Source organism: Brachyistius frenatus, unplaced genomic scaffold (assembly GCF_029030835.1).
Source record: "Brachyistius frenatus isolate BFR_SWC_R1_liver_20210118 unplaced genomic scaffold, ASM2903083v1 Contig_49, whole genome shotgun sequence".
Lineage (NCBI taxonomy): Eukaryota > Metazoa > Chordata > Actinopteri > Embiotocidae > Brachyistius > Brachyistius frenatus.
The window spans coordinates 1531362-1545006 of NW_027210648.1; the positions used below are offsets into that span (position 1 = coordinate 1531362).

Sequence of the window (13645 nt, forward strand, 5' to 3'; positions counted from 1 at the left end):
ACCCGGGAGAGCTATGTTGATGTTATTAATAGCTTTCAGCAGGTTCATGGAGCTCGCTGTCACATTAGAATGTATAGGAGCTGCTTCACACATCTGCCGTGTATTTTTCAAATGGGATGTGGAGAGCAGTTTGAGCCCCGATGTGTGTTTTATGAGTAACTTGGGAAATAACAAGCAGAGGATCTTCATGAACAAATGTGAACTGGAAAAGATAAATAGATAGACACATAATATCCATTTGGGGTTTAGTGAATGTGCCGATAAATTAACACCTAAAGTATTCCCATTCGTCCTCAGCAGATACAGATCTCCCTGCTCCGTCCCCTAAAGAATGACAGGAATCCTTTCCTGTTTTATTATCTGTTCTGAATGTGAAGCTGGGATATTCATGTTGATCTGAGCTAGAATATAGCAAACCTAAATAATTTTACAAATTCCATCCAAACATTTTCAGATAGCTTTTCTGTAAAAATAAATCACTTTCGGATAAAACAAGCTCTGGAGTGGCCTCCACTGCACTAAGCTCATGTTTCGTCCCCTTATTGGGTGTCACTCATGTCCGTAACATTGGTGTAATTCATCCACCTTAATATTTACCTAAAGAGAGGCTGACAGACATTGTGTGCAAATATTAAATACCAGGTTGTTTTGAGAGCTTATTGATTATACTGAACACTGATTGGCAGCCTCTGTTTAAAAACATAAAGAAGATGATTAGAGTAAAAAAAAAAAAAAAAAAAAAAAATCGGTTTCAAAATAGAGCATTATCTTTGTTTGATTAACAATACGAGGATGGATGGGTGGGTGGGTCTATGGGTGGGTGGGTGTGTGGGTTGATGGATGGATGAGTGTGTGGGTGGGTGGATGCGTGGGTGGATGGATGGATGGGTGGGTGGGTGCATAGATGAATCCTCTCCTCAGCACCTCTAATACTTATTTTTTGAAGTCTAACAGATGCTTAAAACAATTCAGCAAGCACATCAACATATTCCCAGCTTATTATTTCTATTTCTAGCTATTCTGTAGCACTTGTGGTGTGTCGTAGTAACTGAAGTGTTAAGAAAAAAGTCCTTATCCCACTAATCATTATTGTTTTGCTTCAGGCATTGCATTTATTATGACTCTGTAGTTCCTATACGCCAACACAAAGCACTTCAAGTTTGTTTAATTTATGCTTCATAACAGCAAAAAGAGGAGGATGTAGAGTTCAGTGTTTGTAAAATGTAAAGGCTGGATGATTCATTCTAAATCTTGGCAGGTCACGCTCCCCTTCGTGAAAAATGCCTTGTAATTCTTTTGTAAAACGTAAAAATATTGTATTTTTTAATGCATATACTTATATACTCTATTATGACAGCTTGAAGTAAAAGTTTGCCTTGTTTATTTGTGCATGCTGGTTTCCAGGTCAAAAGGCAGATGCAGGCTGTGACAGAGAAGCTGTGTGCGTGCATGAAGGAGCTTGAGACACAGACCACAGCCATAAAGAGAGCTATCCATGACAGGGAGGAGCTGGCCAAGGACAAGGCAGCGCTGGATGTCAAGCTAAACTCTGCTGACCGAAAGGCCTGTGGTCTCACGCAGGAGCTGGTTTCACTGAGGTCTGTGTGTGTGTGTGTGTGTGTGTGTGTGTGTGTGTGTGTGTGTGTGTGTGTGTGTGTGTGTGCGTGCGTGCGTGCGTGCGTGCGTGTGTGTATTTGTTTGTGTGGTCTGACTTCTGAAATTCTTAGGACCAATTTGATATTTAAAAAACAGATTTCCCCAGTTTGTTTTCAGCAGTTTCATTCAGCATAAATGACAATTGTTAGCGTCAAGGTTGGACCCAGTGTGTGTGTGCCTGTATGTGTTTGTTTAAGTAACACCAATTGCCATTATGTATTTGGGGTCATTTAGATGTTTTAAGCTCATTTTCTCTCTAAAACGCAGCAAGTCTCATGAAACAAGAGTCTTTAAGTAACATGGTTTTATTTGGAAACTATGCTCATGATGGATTATTGGATTTTATGACCTTCTACACCTAGATGTTCAAAGGTCTTTTTTTCAGAGCTCCAACCACTTTACCACTGTGTTCCAGAGCGGAGAAAGGGTCCCTGGAGGCGGCTCTGTTTGAGAGCCAGGAGCTTGTCTCGTCACTGGAGGCCGAGTGCACCAGGTTGGAGGGGGAGAGGCGCGGCTTGCTGCTGGATAACGAGGCCTTGACGCGTGAGTGGCCCCCTCCCTCAGAGACCCCAGTGTTTTCCGTGCCAAGCCCCACGGCCATGAAGCCTTTCCAGCAGCCCACCAGAGATCCATATTTCAGCTGTGAGCTCTGCAGCAGCTGGGCTGCAGCATCACTGGAGCTGCTTTTTCAGCTGACCAGGGTCTCACCACTCCACACAAACACACATGGATCAGATAAGGGGCGTTAAGCTAGCACGTTCCACGTAAAGACATGGATGAGTATCCCCCTATAAATAAAACTCCATATACAATCTTGCTGATCCTGGGTCATTATTTGTGTGTGAAGCTTGTCTGCATTTGTAGTTTTTAACTGGAGTACATTTTTCTGTGCAGGTGATGCTGCTCAGATGCGTTTTGATGCCGAACAGCAGTTTGCGCAAGCTGCACAAGAGCGAAGTAAGTTGGAGGAGAAGCTGGCTCAGGTGGAGAGGAATGCCCTGTTGACCCTGAACAACAGAGAGCAAAATCACAGAGAGCAGCTAGAAGATGAACGCCAGCAAAAGGTGCCGTATGAGTTAGGTGGTTCGGTTGGCTCCGACAAAATCCAATCAGAAGTTTTAGGTATCTATTAACTAATTATAATCACTAAAGGTGTTTGTGTTTGGGGAGTGACAGGAGCAGCAGTTTGCAGCGATGATGGCCCAGCGGGACCAGGCCGAGGAGCAGCTGCACAGACAGTGTGAGGAGCTGCGTGTGCACAGCCAGAAGGAGCTGCAGCAGGTGCACGAGGAACTGTCCAGGCTGCAGCACGACTTCAGCCGCAGCCTCCTGCAGGCTGAGAGTGAAAAGCAGCAGGTGTGTGAGGTGGTCTTTTTAGATTTGTTGTTTTTGTTCAGATTGTTAGTGAACTTTGAAAAGTTTGATTTTTTTTACGGTAGGCCAAAGATTAAAGAACTGTCTTAATAACATCCCAAATTTTGCCCCATTTGTGAAAGCGTGTATCAAAAGTTTCATGTCCTTTCTTGACGCTCTAGGGGAAGTTTATCTAAGCATGATAGTTTCTATGTCCAAGATGCTGTGGCCAAACCTCTCTTTGTGAGCTATATATTGATAATTCTGTCGTGACCAGGCTTTGTCTCAGAAGGAGGCAGAGAAGTCCGCCCTCACAGAGAAACTAGCGTCCCTGCGACAGGACCTGGCAACAGCGGACATGGAAAAGGAGCGCATGCACAGGGAGGCACTTAGCAAACAGGAGCAGGACAAGGTAAACATATAGCAGAGTCATACCGTCTCTGATCACCTTTCTTTTTTTTCTGTGAATATATCTCAGCTCAACCAATTTGTGTCTTTCTGTGTTTCAGAACGCGACGGCTGTCCTTCAGTCTGAGCTGCAGGCCTTGCGGACTCAGTTTGAAGAGTCTTTGAACTCCCACCAGAGTGCTGAAAAGAGTCTAACTGAGCATGTCAGAGAGTTGAACCAACGGAGAGAACATGCTCAACAGGAGGTGAAAACCTTTCAAATCCTCAACAGTTTTTTTTCAACACAAACATCATGCCTGTTTCTCCAGTGGGACTACTATACAGTGTTATCTCTGCAGTGATGACTCAAACAGAAAATCACAGAATATATAGGGCGGATGTCACTGTATACATGGCAGGGGTTGTTTTTACAGGGGGATCACAGAAATGGATAGGAAATTGCAGGCTTGTTTGGCTTGGCGTTGGAATGGAGACCTCTGATCTTTTTCTACTGTGAGGGAGCATTTGCACCAATTAGTACCAGTGCAGGGGAGAGCCATTTACCATAGGCCTGTGTTGACGTTGGCCGGTGTCACAGAGCTTTACTAGCATCAGGGTACCATCAGGTGCATAGCACACTGGGCCAAATCCTACAAGGAGAGCTGGTGCGGTGTCCTCTTAAGACTCCTACTCAGCTCTCATTTTACGTGTCCTTTTCCCTGTCAAGTCCACTGGAGGAAAATTTTGTTCTGTTGACCTTAATATAAACATAAAAGTGCAATTAGAGACTATAATTTTGGCCCAGTGACATACCTCTCAGCCAAATGAGAGCCGTAAATTTCATCTCTTGGGGTTGCTTGAGGTCAGGATTCCAGGCACAGGGTCGCAGGGCGTTTTAGTGAAATAACAAGCTCACACTCACCTCATTAAGATGTAACTGCAAGAGTTGTAAGGGCCCCACCATGCCTTGATTTAAAAGCCTGGATTTCCTGAAAAAGGGGATTGTTTATCTGTGAGGGATTTTTTTGGTTTCAATAAAAAAAAAAAGCAAAAATTAGGGTCATCCTGTCTTCGCGCTGTCTCCTTGGTCTTGTCAAAGCATAGTGAATGAGGATGTGTGGAGCCAGAGCAGAAAAGTTTTGAGGTTTGGTCAGCCCTCCCTAAACATATATCAAGTCAGACTTCAGCAGCGGTGTCATATTTGGCTGCCACCCCTGCTCGTTTTCTTGTTTGATTATTTTCTGTAATCCCGTCCCAGGATTCTCATGTCAGAGAGTTACAAAGCAGGAGTGAGAATGTGTGACAAAGAACAAGAGTGCATGAAAGAAGAAGAAAGCACACGGTCCCTGGTACCATAATGTGAAATCAAAGTTTGAGTTAACCTCTTGTGTAAATAAGCCAGTGGGGGAGTGTTTATTTTCTCCTTTGCAGCAGCGAGAGGCTGGCTCCACTGGGACTCCAGGTCCCCCTCTCCCATCCGCATAACACAACACCGCTGCCCTCATATTCTCTGCCCTCCTCCTCGGCTCCCCACCCGAAAAAAATCTGATAAAATAAAGTTTAATTGGCCAGATCAGCCCTGGCTTGTTTTTTCTCACATTATAGTTTATGAGAAGGAACCATCTTGTGTGGCCTCTAAACATAACACTCTTCCTCCTCCTCATCCTGCTTCTCATCCTCCCTCCGTCCCTCCTTCTCCCCCACCGATTGGGGGGGGGGGATGCTGTTTGTCATGTTGTTCTCTGTGGAGTCTTTACACTGCAAGCTGCAAAAAGGAGATAGGGAGAGATAGCACCTGGCTACGGGCCCAAACGGCTCTTATCCGTGTCCAGATAAACTCAGGCCTCCCTACTTCCCTCACTACACATAACATGTTGCTATAAAACAGAATATAGGCCATAGAGTATCTTGAGATTGTGCACATAGCACTTAAAGTTGGAGATGTCGAGGTTTAGCTTTCAAACAGTGAAGCTCGAATGCATTATCTGATCCAAAATCTGTTACAGTACACTGATGGATTTTCTGTTGCCAAATATGTTCTGGATTGGATTGACACCCAGTCAATGAACCCAGAACACGAAATTTTCATTTGATTGATTATTATTTAACCATCGTTTATCCATAAGACCTCCTAATTTACCCTCACTGACATCTCCATGCGTTTAATTCTCCCAAATGTGGCCGTGAAGTTAGAGGGCCTTCGTCAGCAGCTGCAGGAGGCAGAGGACGGACTTGTTAAAAGGCAAAGGGAACTGATTGAGGCTCACAGAGAGCTTCAGGGCTGTGCACAGGAGCGAGACCAGCTACGCAAAGAAGCTCTGGACCTGAGAAGGCTCTCGGGTGACGAGGCCAGAGAGAAAGAGGCCATCCAAGTCTCTAACCAGGAGCTAAGAGCTTTCATCAAGAGAGCAGAGAGCGACAACAGCAGGTACAGCTGTCACACAGGGCTGCAGATTTCCTATAAAGGCTGTTGTTGGGACCATCTAGTAACAATGGATCTGTTGTGTACAAATCAAATATATCTTGTATATCTTGAGCAGCTTGAGACGAGCTGTGGAGGAGAAGGAGCAGAAAGTGGCCGTCTTGGAGGAATGTCGAAGCTCAATGAACCAAGAGGCAGCCGCCCTACGGAGGAGCATGAGAGGGCTGGAGAAGTCTCGTCTGCAGGCACGCAGAGAGCTGCAGGAGCTGCGTAGACAGGTGAGAGACGACTGAGGGCACCGGTTTCCATCCCATTTATTCCAAAGAAAGAATTTCCTTCAAGTGTTTTTTGCTATGTTAATGTGAGCAGGTAAAGGTCCTTGAAGGCGAGAACAGCCAGCAGAAACAGGAACTGAGAGAGCTGCAGGCCCGGATATGTCAGGAGGAGCAGAAGGAGGAGGAGGCACGTCGCGAGGCTTTCACCCTCAAGCAAAGAGTGCTGGAGTGTGAGGCTGGCAGAGAAGCGGCGCTAAATGAGGTAGAAGGCCTCCAGGAATTAGTCCGTTAACAACATGCTAGAGCAAACACTCCACCTTTGCATACATACTTGAAGAATACTTGTCATACTCAGGTAGAGACAGAGAGCATGAACCATAGTGCACTGTACAGATGCTAGATGCAAAGTATTGAATTTAATTTGGAAATGATCAGTGAATACAGCTGAACATAACTTATGTAAAACCATAACTTTATGTAATATTGTAAGGTCTTGGCCTTACTATGTTAAGTGCCTTGATCTGACTTTTGTTGTGATTTGGTGCTATATAAATATAATTAAATTAAAGTAAATGTAATTCCAAACTCCCTTAAGTAAAAAGTCCAAATGTTAGTATGCTTAAAAATATAGAAAAATATAACAAGTTTTTAACCTCTTCTGTCCAGTAGCTTCATTTTTAGGGTCCCCAAATTCTCATGACCTCAGCAGTCCTTGAGTTGACAAGTGAACATATGTTATACTTTTGTATTCTGTGTAGCATGAAGGCCACTCAGAATGACTCACTCAATACTATGATAAATTAAAAGCCTGGTTAATGTATGTTTTTTTTAAACTAAATGCAACAATGTCTTTACACCACTTTTGGAAGTATGCTGTTACTTTATCACACATCAAGTGCATGAGCATGAGAAGCTGGAAAGGGTTGAAAAAAGGTCACAGTTCCTAAGTATACTGTTTAACTCCTATAACTCTTCATGATATATTTTAGGAATTATTTTCTTATCAGTGAAGTTGACAAGCTTGTCATCTCAAAATACATTCACACTTTATGGAGTCCAGGTCCTTTTATTTACACAGTTGCTGTAAATGTAGGCTGCTAGATAACACTCAGGGCATGTGTGTGAAGGAATTCAACTACTGTGTTATTAATCACTGTTTTCCAGTGGTATACATTCAGCCTCTTGTCTACATTTCTGTAAATAAACAACTGTAAATATACTCGAAGGCAACTGTTTTGATAAAACCCAAAAGAACTAAAGCAAGGAAATTAAATTGGCCAAGATTAGCATAGTGTGTAATAGTCTGATTAGTGAGCTATTAGTGGTGCTATTAATAGTGGGCTTGTCTATATTCTGGTTACAAAGCAGCGTCATGTAAGTTGGCAAGTGGTTCTGTGTTTTCAAATTGTAAAAGATTCTCTCATAGTACGAAAAGTTCCACAGTAAAGACCTGTACACCACTTATGAAATAATCTGCTGTATATGATAAATACATTAATGACCAGTAGAAACGTTAGGTTTGTGTTGTGACTCTGTTGTGCGTGTTTGGACAGGCTGCAGGTCTGCAGTGTCGTGTGATGGAACTGGAGACAGCGGAGCAGCAGAACCAGGAGCAGCTGCAGGAAAACAAAGCTTTTCTGCAGCACAGCGACCAGAAGCAGCGAGAAACCACTGCCCAGCTGGAGGTAGCACTAGAGGATGCCAGGTCCCAGGTCAAGGAGCTATCCAGGCAGGTTGGCTTTGCTGAAAACAAGGCCCAGGGCCTGGAAGAGCAGCTGGGCCTGAGCGACGCCAGATGCAGGGACCTGGAGCTCAAGCTGGCAGAACTGTATTCAGCTCTGCGCCGCACTGTTGGCATCAAGCTAACAAGGCTTTCAGACAAACCTGGTTCGAGAAGACGGTCTCCATCTCCCTGGAGAAGCCGCATGCATGTGAAAGGTTTGTTTGAGCACTTTTCATGACGATGTATCATGCTGCCATGTTTCTCTCTACCATAAAGAGATTAATTAATGACAGTCTCTGGTCAGGGGGAGAGAGTGTGACAGACGGATCTGCGATGTCCATGTCTCACAGTGAAGACAAAGAGCTGAATGTGGATTCAGTGCACACAGTCTTACGGGAATTCCAGCAGGCACTCAGGGATGCACAAAGAGAAAGGGTATCTTATTTAAAAGTCTTAATAACTGAATATAGGCTCAAAGATGCAAAAATTAAACTCTGAAGTTTCTGCACTTAAATATTTTGTTTCTTCTTTCAGGATGAAGCCGAAGCTCAGACAGTCAGTCTAAGTCAACATGTGACAGGACTCAAAGGCAGCCAGGAAAAGTCAACCACCCAGCTGCTGCAACTACAGAGGTCCTTGAAGCAATCAGAGGAAGGTAAAAAAAAGCCACTGAATCCTGAAAGTTTACAGAAATTATCAGGAGTTAATTGTTTGGCCAAGCGACATATTGACTTATGTTACATATTTCCATGTTCTTTCAGGAAAACGAGAGATGGCAGAACAACTGCATAAGGCGCACATTTCCCTTTCCCTGCAGGAAGAAGTAGCACATCGTACTGAAAGGGAGAAGAGAAGCCGTGAGGAGGAGAAAGCTCAGCTCAGGACCAGTCTGCAAGCTGCTCAGACTGAGTCCAGGGCACTGCAGGTATGTAAAAGACAAAGAAATATTGAGAGAAATGTTGTACAGCATCTTCTTTGAGATGGAGACAATCCAGTGCCAATTTCTCTACAGGAGAAGTTGGAGATCTTGCAGGGGTTAGAATCTGGTGCAAATGTAGAACAGCGGAAGCTTAAAGAGTCTCTGGAGGCCGCGGAAAGCAAGGTGAGCCGTCTGGAGCTCTGCCAACGCACCCTTGAGGGTGAGCTACAGAGGGCCCAGCTGAGGGCAGCAGAGCTGGATGCGGAGGTGGGGGCGTTGCAGGAGAGACTGACAGACCTGAGGAGGACGCTGGGTGACAGTGAATGCAGGTGTGCGGCGCTGAGGGTCAGTGAGGAGAGGCTGGCCACGTCACTGGCTCAAGCTGAACAGCATGAGAGCCAGCTGAGAGAGCAGATTCACAAACTGTCAAACACCCTCACTGACAACAGGAGCAACACTGGAGCCCTGCAGGAGCAGATAACACAGCTGCAGAGAGCTGTGATGGTCAGTGAGCAGGACCGGAGGCAGCTGCAGGTACAGTCTGTCACCAAGTTACACTCACTACTCAACTCGGAGAAGGCTGTCAGTGCAAAGTGAAGGAACAAGCTGTGGGTAGAATGTTATTCAAGGAAAAATATTTCTTGATTTCTGTTGCATTAAACAAATCATGTCTTCACTGTGTATTCTCAACACACAGATGTTTACTTGAACCTTCAAAATAAGAGGAATTTGATTTGCAGTGCAGCTATGTAGCCAGCTAAGCTCCAGACAGGGAATTTTTTATATTCTGCTCAGGCAACCTCATTCATTCTCTAACATCTTCTCAGGATAACTGGACTTAGTTTTGCACTGCACTTATGACACTATGACAAAACAAAAACACGGCATGCTTCATATACATCCCTTGATATGCACAAAAGCTGATGATCTTGACCGATCGCAATAAAATGGATAGAAAAATCTCTACTCTTGTCTGCAACTTCCAACATTATGTCAAAACGTGTATATAATATAGAGGAAGGTGAGAAATACAAAGTCAGCCTGAGTGCAAAATCACAATGTTTACAGTGCGTAGTGTATTTAAATATGTGTGGGCCCACAGGAGCGTCTGGATAAAACAAGAGATGCGCTCTCAGAGAGTAAGAGGCTGAGCCACAAACTCACAGAGCAGACCCAGATCCTTCAAAGAGCCCAGGATGACTCGGAGCTTAAAATCTCTGAGCTAAAGAAACACAACAGAACACTGAAGGGGGTGAGTCACACTGTTAAAGTGTAACTAAACAAAAGAACAAAGGTTGAGGCTCCATTTTGATGTGTGCTTGATTGACTGCATCCCAGAGCCTGAAGCAACAGCAGGAAGCTGAACTGCAAACTTCCCAGCAGCTGCAGAGAGAGAGGGACGATCTCCAAGAAAAGATGGCCAACCTCCAGAGCTCTCTGCAGAAGCTGTGGAGTGAGAGAGTGGAGATGGAGAAGGTGCTGACGCGCCTCGGTAAAGACAAGTCTCTTCTTAGGAAGACACTGGAGAAGGTGAGCTGACTATCTTCTGCACTATGGTTTCAAACAATACTTACAATACTGACTTAAATACACGTATTATCTTTCGTTCTGAAAGTTCATAGGTTAAATAAAGTGATCGAGACGACTGTCATGTCTGAATAGTAAATATAAAGCCACTAGCGGCGGCTAGTTTAGCTTTGCCTTTCAACAGGGGGAACAGCTGATGTATTTCCCAAAACATCAATTGCTTTCCCCACATGCTTTAAGATTAGTTCAAATAGCTGCCATTCTCTCCTGTATCTCCTTTAAAGTCAATAGTGTTACTTATTCAGACATCATATTCGGGACAATTAATGCATTAGCTACAGTGATTTCTCAAAACTATTTTACTTGGAAGAAACAAAATTAACTTTATTAAGTAGCATTCACCTTAATAACATTTACAAAACCACATGGGTCACTATGAAATATAATAAAAAGTAATATGACTCTTCATTACTGCACAGAATTATTGCAGTAGATTTAAAATAGCATTATATTGTACATACAGGTTTTTAAAAGATATATTTTGAATGTAGCTCCGACAGTACGGGCTTGATCTCTCCCTTTATATAAGCTGGACTGCAAAATATAAACTGCTGTTGGTCAGTAAACCTAAAAGGTATTTGTGCTGAATATGAGGTAAAAGATCTGAAATATATCTGGGAGCCAAACCACAATTGCTTTTGAATATAATGAAAGCGTCTTAAAGTCAGTTCTACAGCTGCTGGAAGTCTTCGGAAGAACGCGGCCAGCTCTGAAGTAATGCGCATTTAGTGTTGGTCAGAAGCCTTGCTGCCACATTCTGGACCAAGTGAAGACATGCAGTTGCCGAAGCATTAAGACACATAAATGAGCAGTTCAATTTATCCTTGCAGAAGGAGATGACTGTTCTATTTTTGCAGCATATTGTTTCTTCAATTTTCTACTTTGTCCAAAGTGGTCCTGAAGTGATGGAAACATGTCGGTGGACTGTGGGAACCGAGCGGCTCTGTGCTCGCTCTCTGCTACACACATTACAGGAAGGCACATGAGTGAAGAACAATCATGGTAAAGTCGTTCCCATTATGTCACCCTTGTGCTGTTGTCAGGTGGAGATGGAGAGGTTGAGGAAGGAGGAGGAGGCAGAGTTTTTAGCCAGAGCGAGAGAGCAGTTGGAGCAGACGGTCGGCAGCGTGGAGCAGCAGCTGGCTGAGAAGCAGGACGTGGTGCAGACTCTGCAGGTGAGAGGTGGCAGGGTTACAGCCACAGATGGGCCACGGTTTACACTGTAGGAGTTACACAAATGATTTGGATCAGGCTCTGACATCGCACATTTTTTTTGTTTACCACTAAAATACATTGATATTAATGAATGGCACAGAACAATTAACTACTCATTGCCAAACCCTGCCAGTCAATCAGGCACAAATAACATTCACAAGCAAGAAAAAGAAAACAGCTTCCCATCAGATATTCTAAAGACCTTCAGCAGATTCAAATAGGACATTAGTACTTACAGCACGTCACATCAGACAGTCACTTATTAAAATGTGACATCAGGAGATACGTTCAAAAGTAGTACATTGGATCTTTTTTATTTATGTAATGACTAAGGCACAACTCAAAATGCTAACTCATGTAATACTGAAGAATATTAAAACATTTTTGTATGTACCTGAACCTTCCTCTCTTTTTCTAAAATGTAATGTCATGAGATGAGTGTTCTTGTTTGCATAAAGGCCAGATATCCCTGAACTTTTTGAAAGCACTGACAAATGAAAGATTTTGGTAGCTAAAGATAACTTTGGCAGCATAATCTTTCACTTGAAAAGTGTAAAGGACTGTTACAATGTCATTTCATTTTATAGAGATAGTGTTTGATTGTTTACATCAGAACGTAAAGAAAGCTGCCTTCCACCAACACGTGTTTTCTAGTTGAACATACGCAGGTAAAGAACCTCAGTGCCCCATTACAACAACAGACGACAACAACATAAGAAAATGCTGCCCTTTATCTTTCTTGCACTCTATTTTCAATTATGTAAACCTTTGTGAAATGTCTTCAGGCTCAAATCTCCCAGTTGGAGCACGCTCATGCACAGCGCCTCCTGGAGGTGACAGCCCGTCATCACCAGGAGTTGGATTTGGAGACGGATCGTCTGAGGGACTCTCAGCTCCAAGCAGAGCAGGTTTTGGAGACGAGGGAGAAGGCTCATCGCCAGAGGGTCAAATGCCTGGAGGAACAGGTATTATAATTCTAACTGTGGGTAAATTGCTGGAGAAATCATCTTCCTCCGATTCCTCCAGATTTATGTCTTACTTTTGGTGTTCGACAAGCCATCTTCTCATCCTCTTGCGTCTTTGTTTTTTCATAGCTGCTGACTCTCAAAGAGCAGCTGGATCAGGAGACGAGAAGACGACAGGCCTATTTCAATCAGATGTTGCAACCTGGTGTGTAGGCAGAGACCCCGCAGTGAAGTATGTAGTACCACTGCCTCCTTCATTCACTGCTCCTCTGGCAGCCTCCCAACAGCATTATGTTTCAAGCTACATCCACAATTTGGAAACGTACGCACACAAACACTCCCAGGGCGTTCGCTCCCACCCTGCACATGTGCACACAGGATTACATTAATCTGCAGGAAAACTCAACAACAACAAACAATGAGTGTTTTGTTTATAAGTGTACTGGATGTGCCAAATTGTTTTAAGGATTTCCTCTGGCTCTCTGCAGTTGGCATTTCTAAGTCTGCTTATGCTGTGTACATTTTTTAGGAAATAGTGATGAAAAGTTTTCTGGGTTGGTGCTTTCTTCTACTCTTATAATTGTTTGTATACTCATTTGTCATATTGATCATATACCAATTTTAAATGTGGTAATTATGTGTGTATCCTAATGATAACATAAATATCTGAATTTAGAATAATTGTTTTCAGATTTGAGCTGCTGTGGATGTACAGTATTACAGTCATAAAGACGTAGTGGAGCCCTACAATGGAATTGTATGATGTTGTATTTGACGAAATCAATAGTGTGTGTGCAACATGTCTGATCGTTTTCAATAAAACTGAGTGTATCAGAGCTCAATTATACATTTTTGCTTCACAAAAGATTTTTGAGATGTGACATTTAAAGATGATTACTCTGCTCGACACAACATTGTTATGGAAAAGGTTTTCTGTGACCTTCGCGGAGGACAGCACTGCCCTTTCATGGCATGTGAGTTCTAGCATTTGGTTCGCACCATTAAAAGCCTTTGTGGATTTAGTGTTGTGGGTGAGAGACTGACCTTCACTCTCTGTTGCCAGTGCTGTCTTCAGTGTTTTCTTTCAAAGTTAGTTGCGGACTCCAAGGTCTGTGGGGATCATTATTCTTTACTCCTGCAATC

At 43.4% G+C, this 13645-nt stretch overlaps 1 protein-coding gene across 1 annotated transcript in view; it reads left to right on the forward strand.

Annotated features, from left to right (window-relative positions):
* Window positions 1-13329, forward strand: part of crocc2 (ciliary rootlet coiled-coil, rootletin family member 2) — a 30778-nt gene extending 17449 nt beyond the window's left edge. The window contains exons 18-36 of the mRNA XM_069704039.1: window positions 1405-1598; window positions 2072-2199; window positions 2551-2720; window positions 2833-3012; window positions 3287-3421; window positions 3519-3662; window positions 5586-5824; window positions 5937-6096; window positions 6188-6355; window positions 7647-8031; window positions 8121-8251; window positions 8351-8471; window positions 8578-8741; window positions 8829-9269; window positions 9838-9987; window positions 10074-10265; window positions 11366-11497; window positions 12323-12502; window positions 12632-13329. Of these exons, the coding sequence (XP_069560140.1) occupies window positions 1405-1598; window positions 2072-2199; window positions 2551-2720; window positions 2833-3012; window positions 3287-3421; window positions 3519-3662; window positions 5586-5824; window positions 5937-6096; window positions 6188-6355; window positions 7647-8031; window positions 8121-8251; window positions 8351-8471; window positions 8578-8741; window positions 8829-9269; window positions 9838-9987; window positions 10074-10265; window positions 11366-11497; window positions 12323-12502; window positions 12632-12715 (3498 nt within the window). The 3' untranslated portion in view covers window positions 12716-13329. The remainder of the gene's footprint in view (window positions 1-1404; window positions 1599-2071; window positions 2200-2550; window positions 2721-2832; window positions 3013-3286; window positions 3422-3518; window positions 3663-5585; window positions 5825-5936; window positions 6097-6187; window positions 6356-7646; window positions 8032-8120; window positions 8252-8350; window positions 8472-8577; window positions 8742-8828; window positions 9270-9837; window positions 9988-10073; window positions 10266-11365; window positions 11498-12322; window positions 12503-12631) is intronic.
* Window positions 13330-13645: the final 316 nt, after the last annotated feature.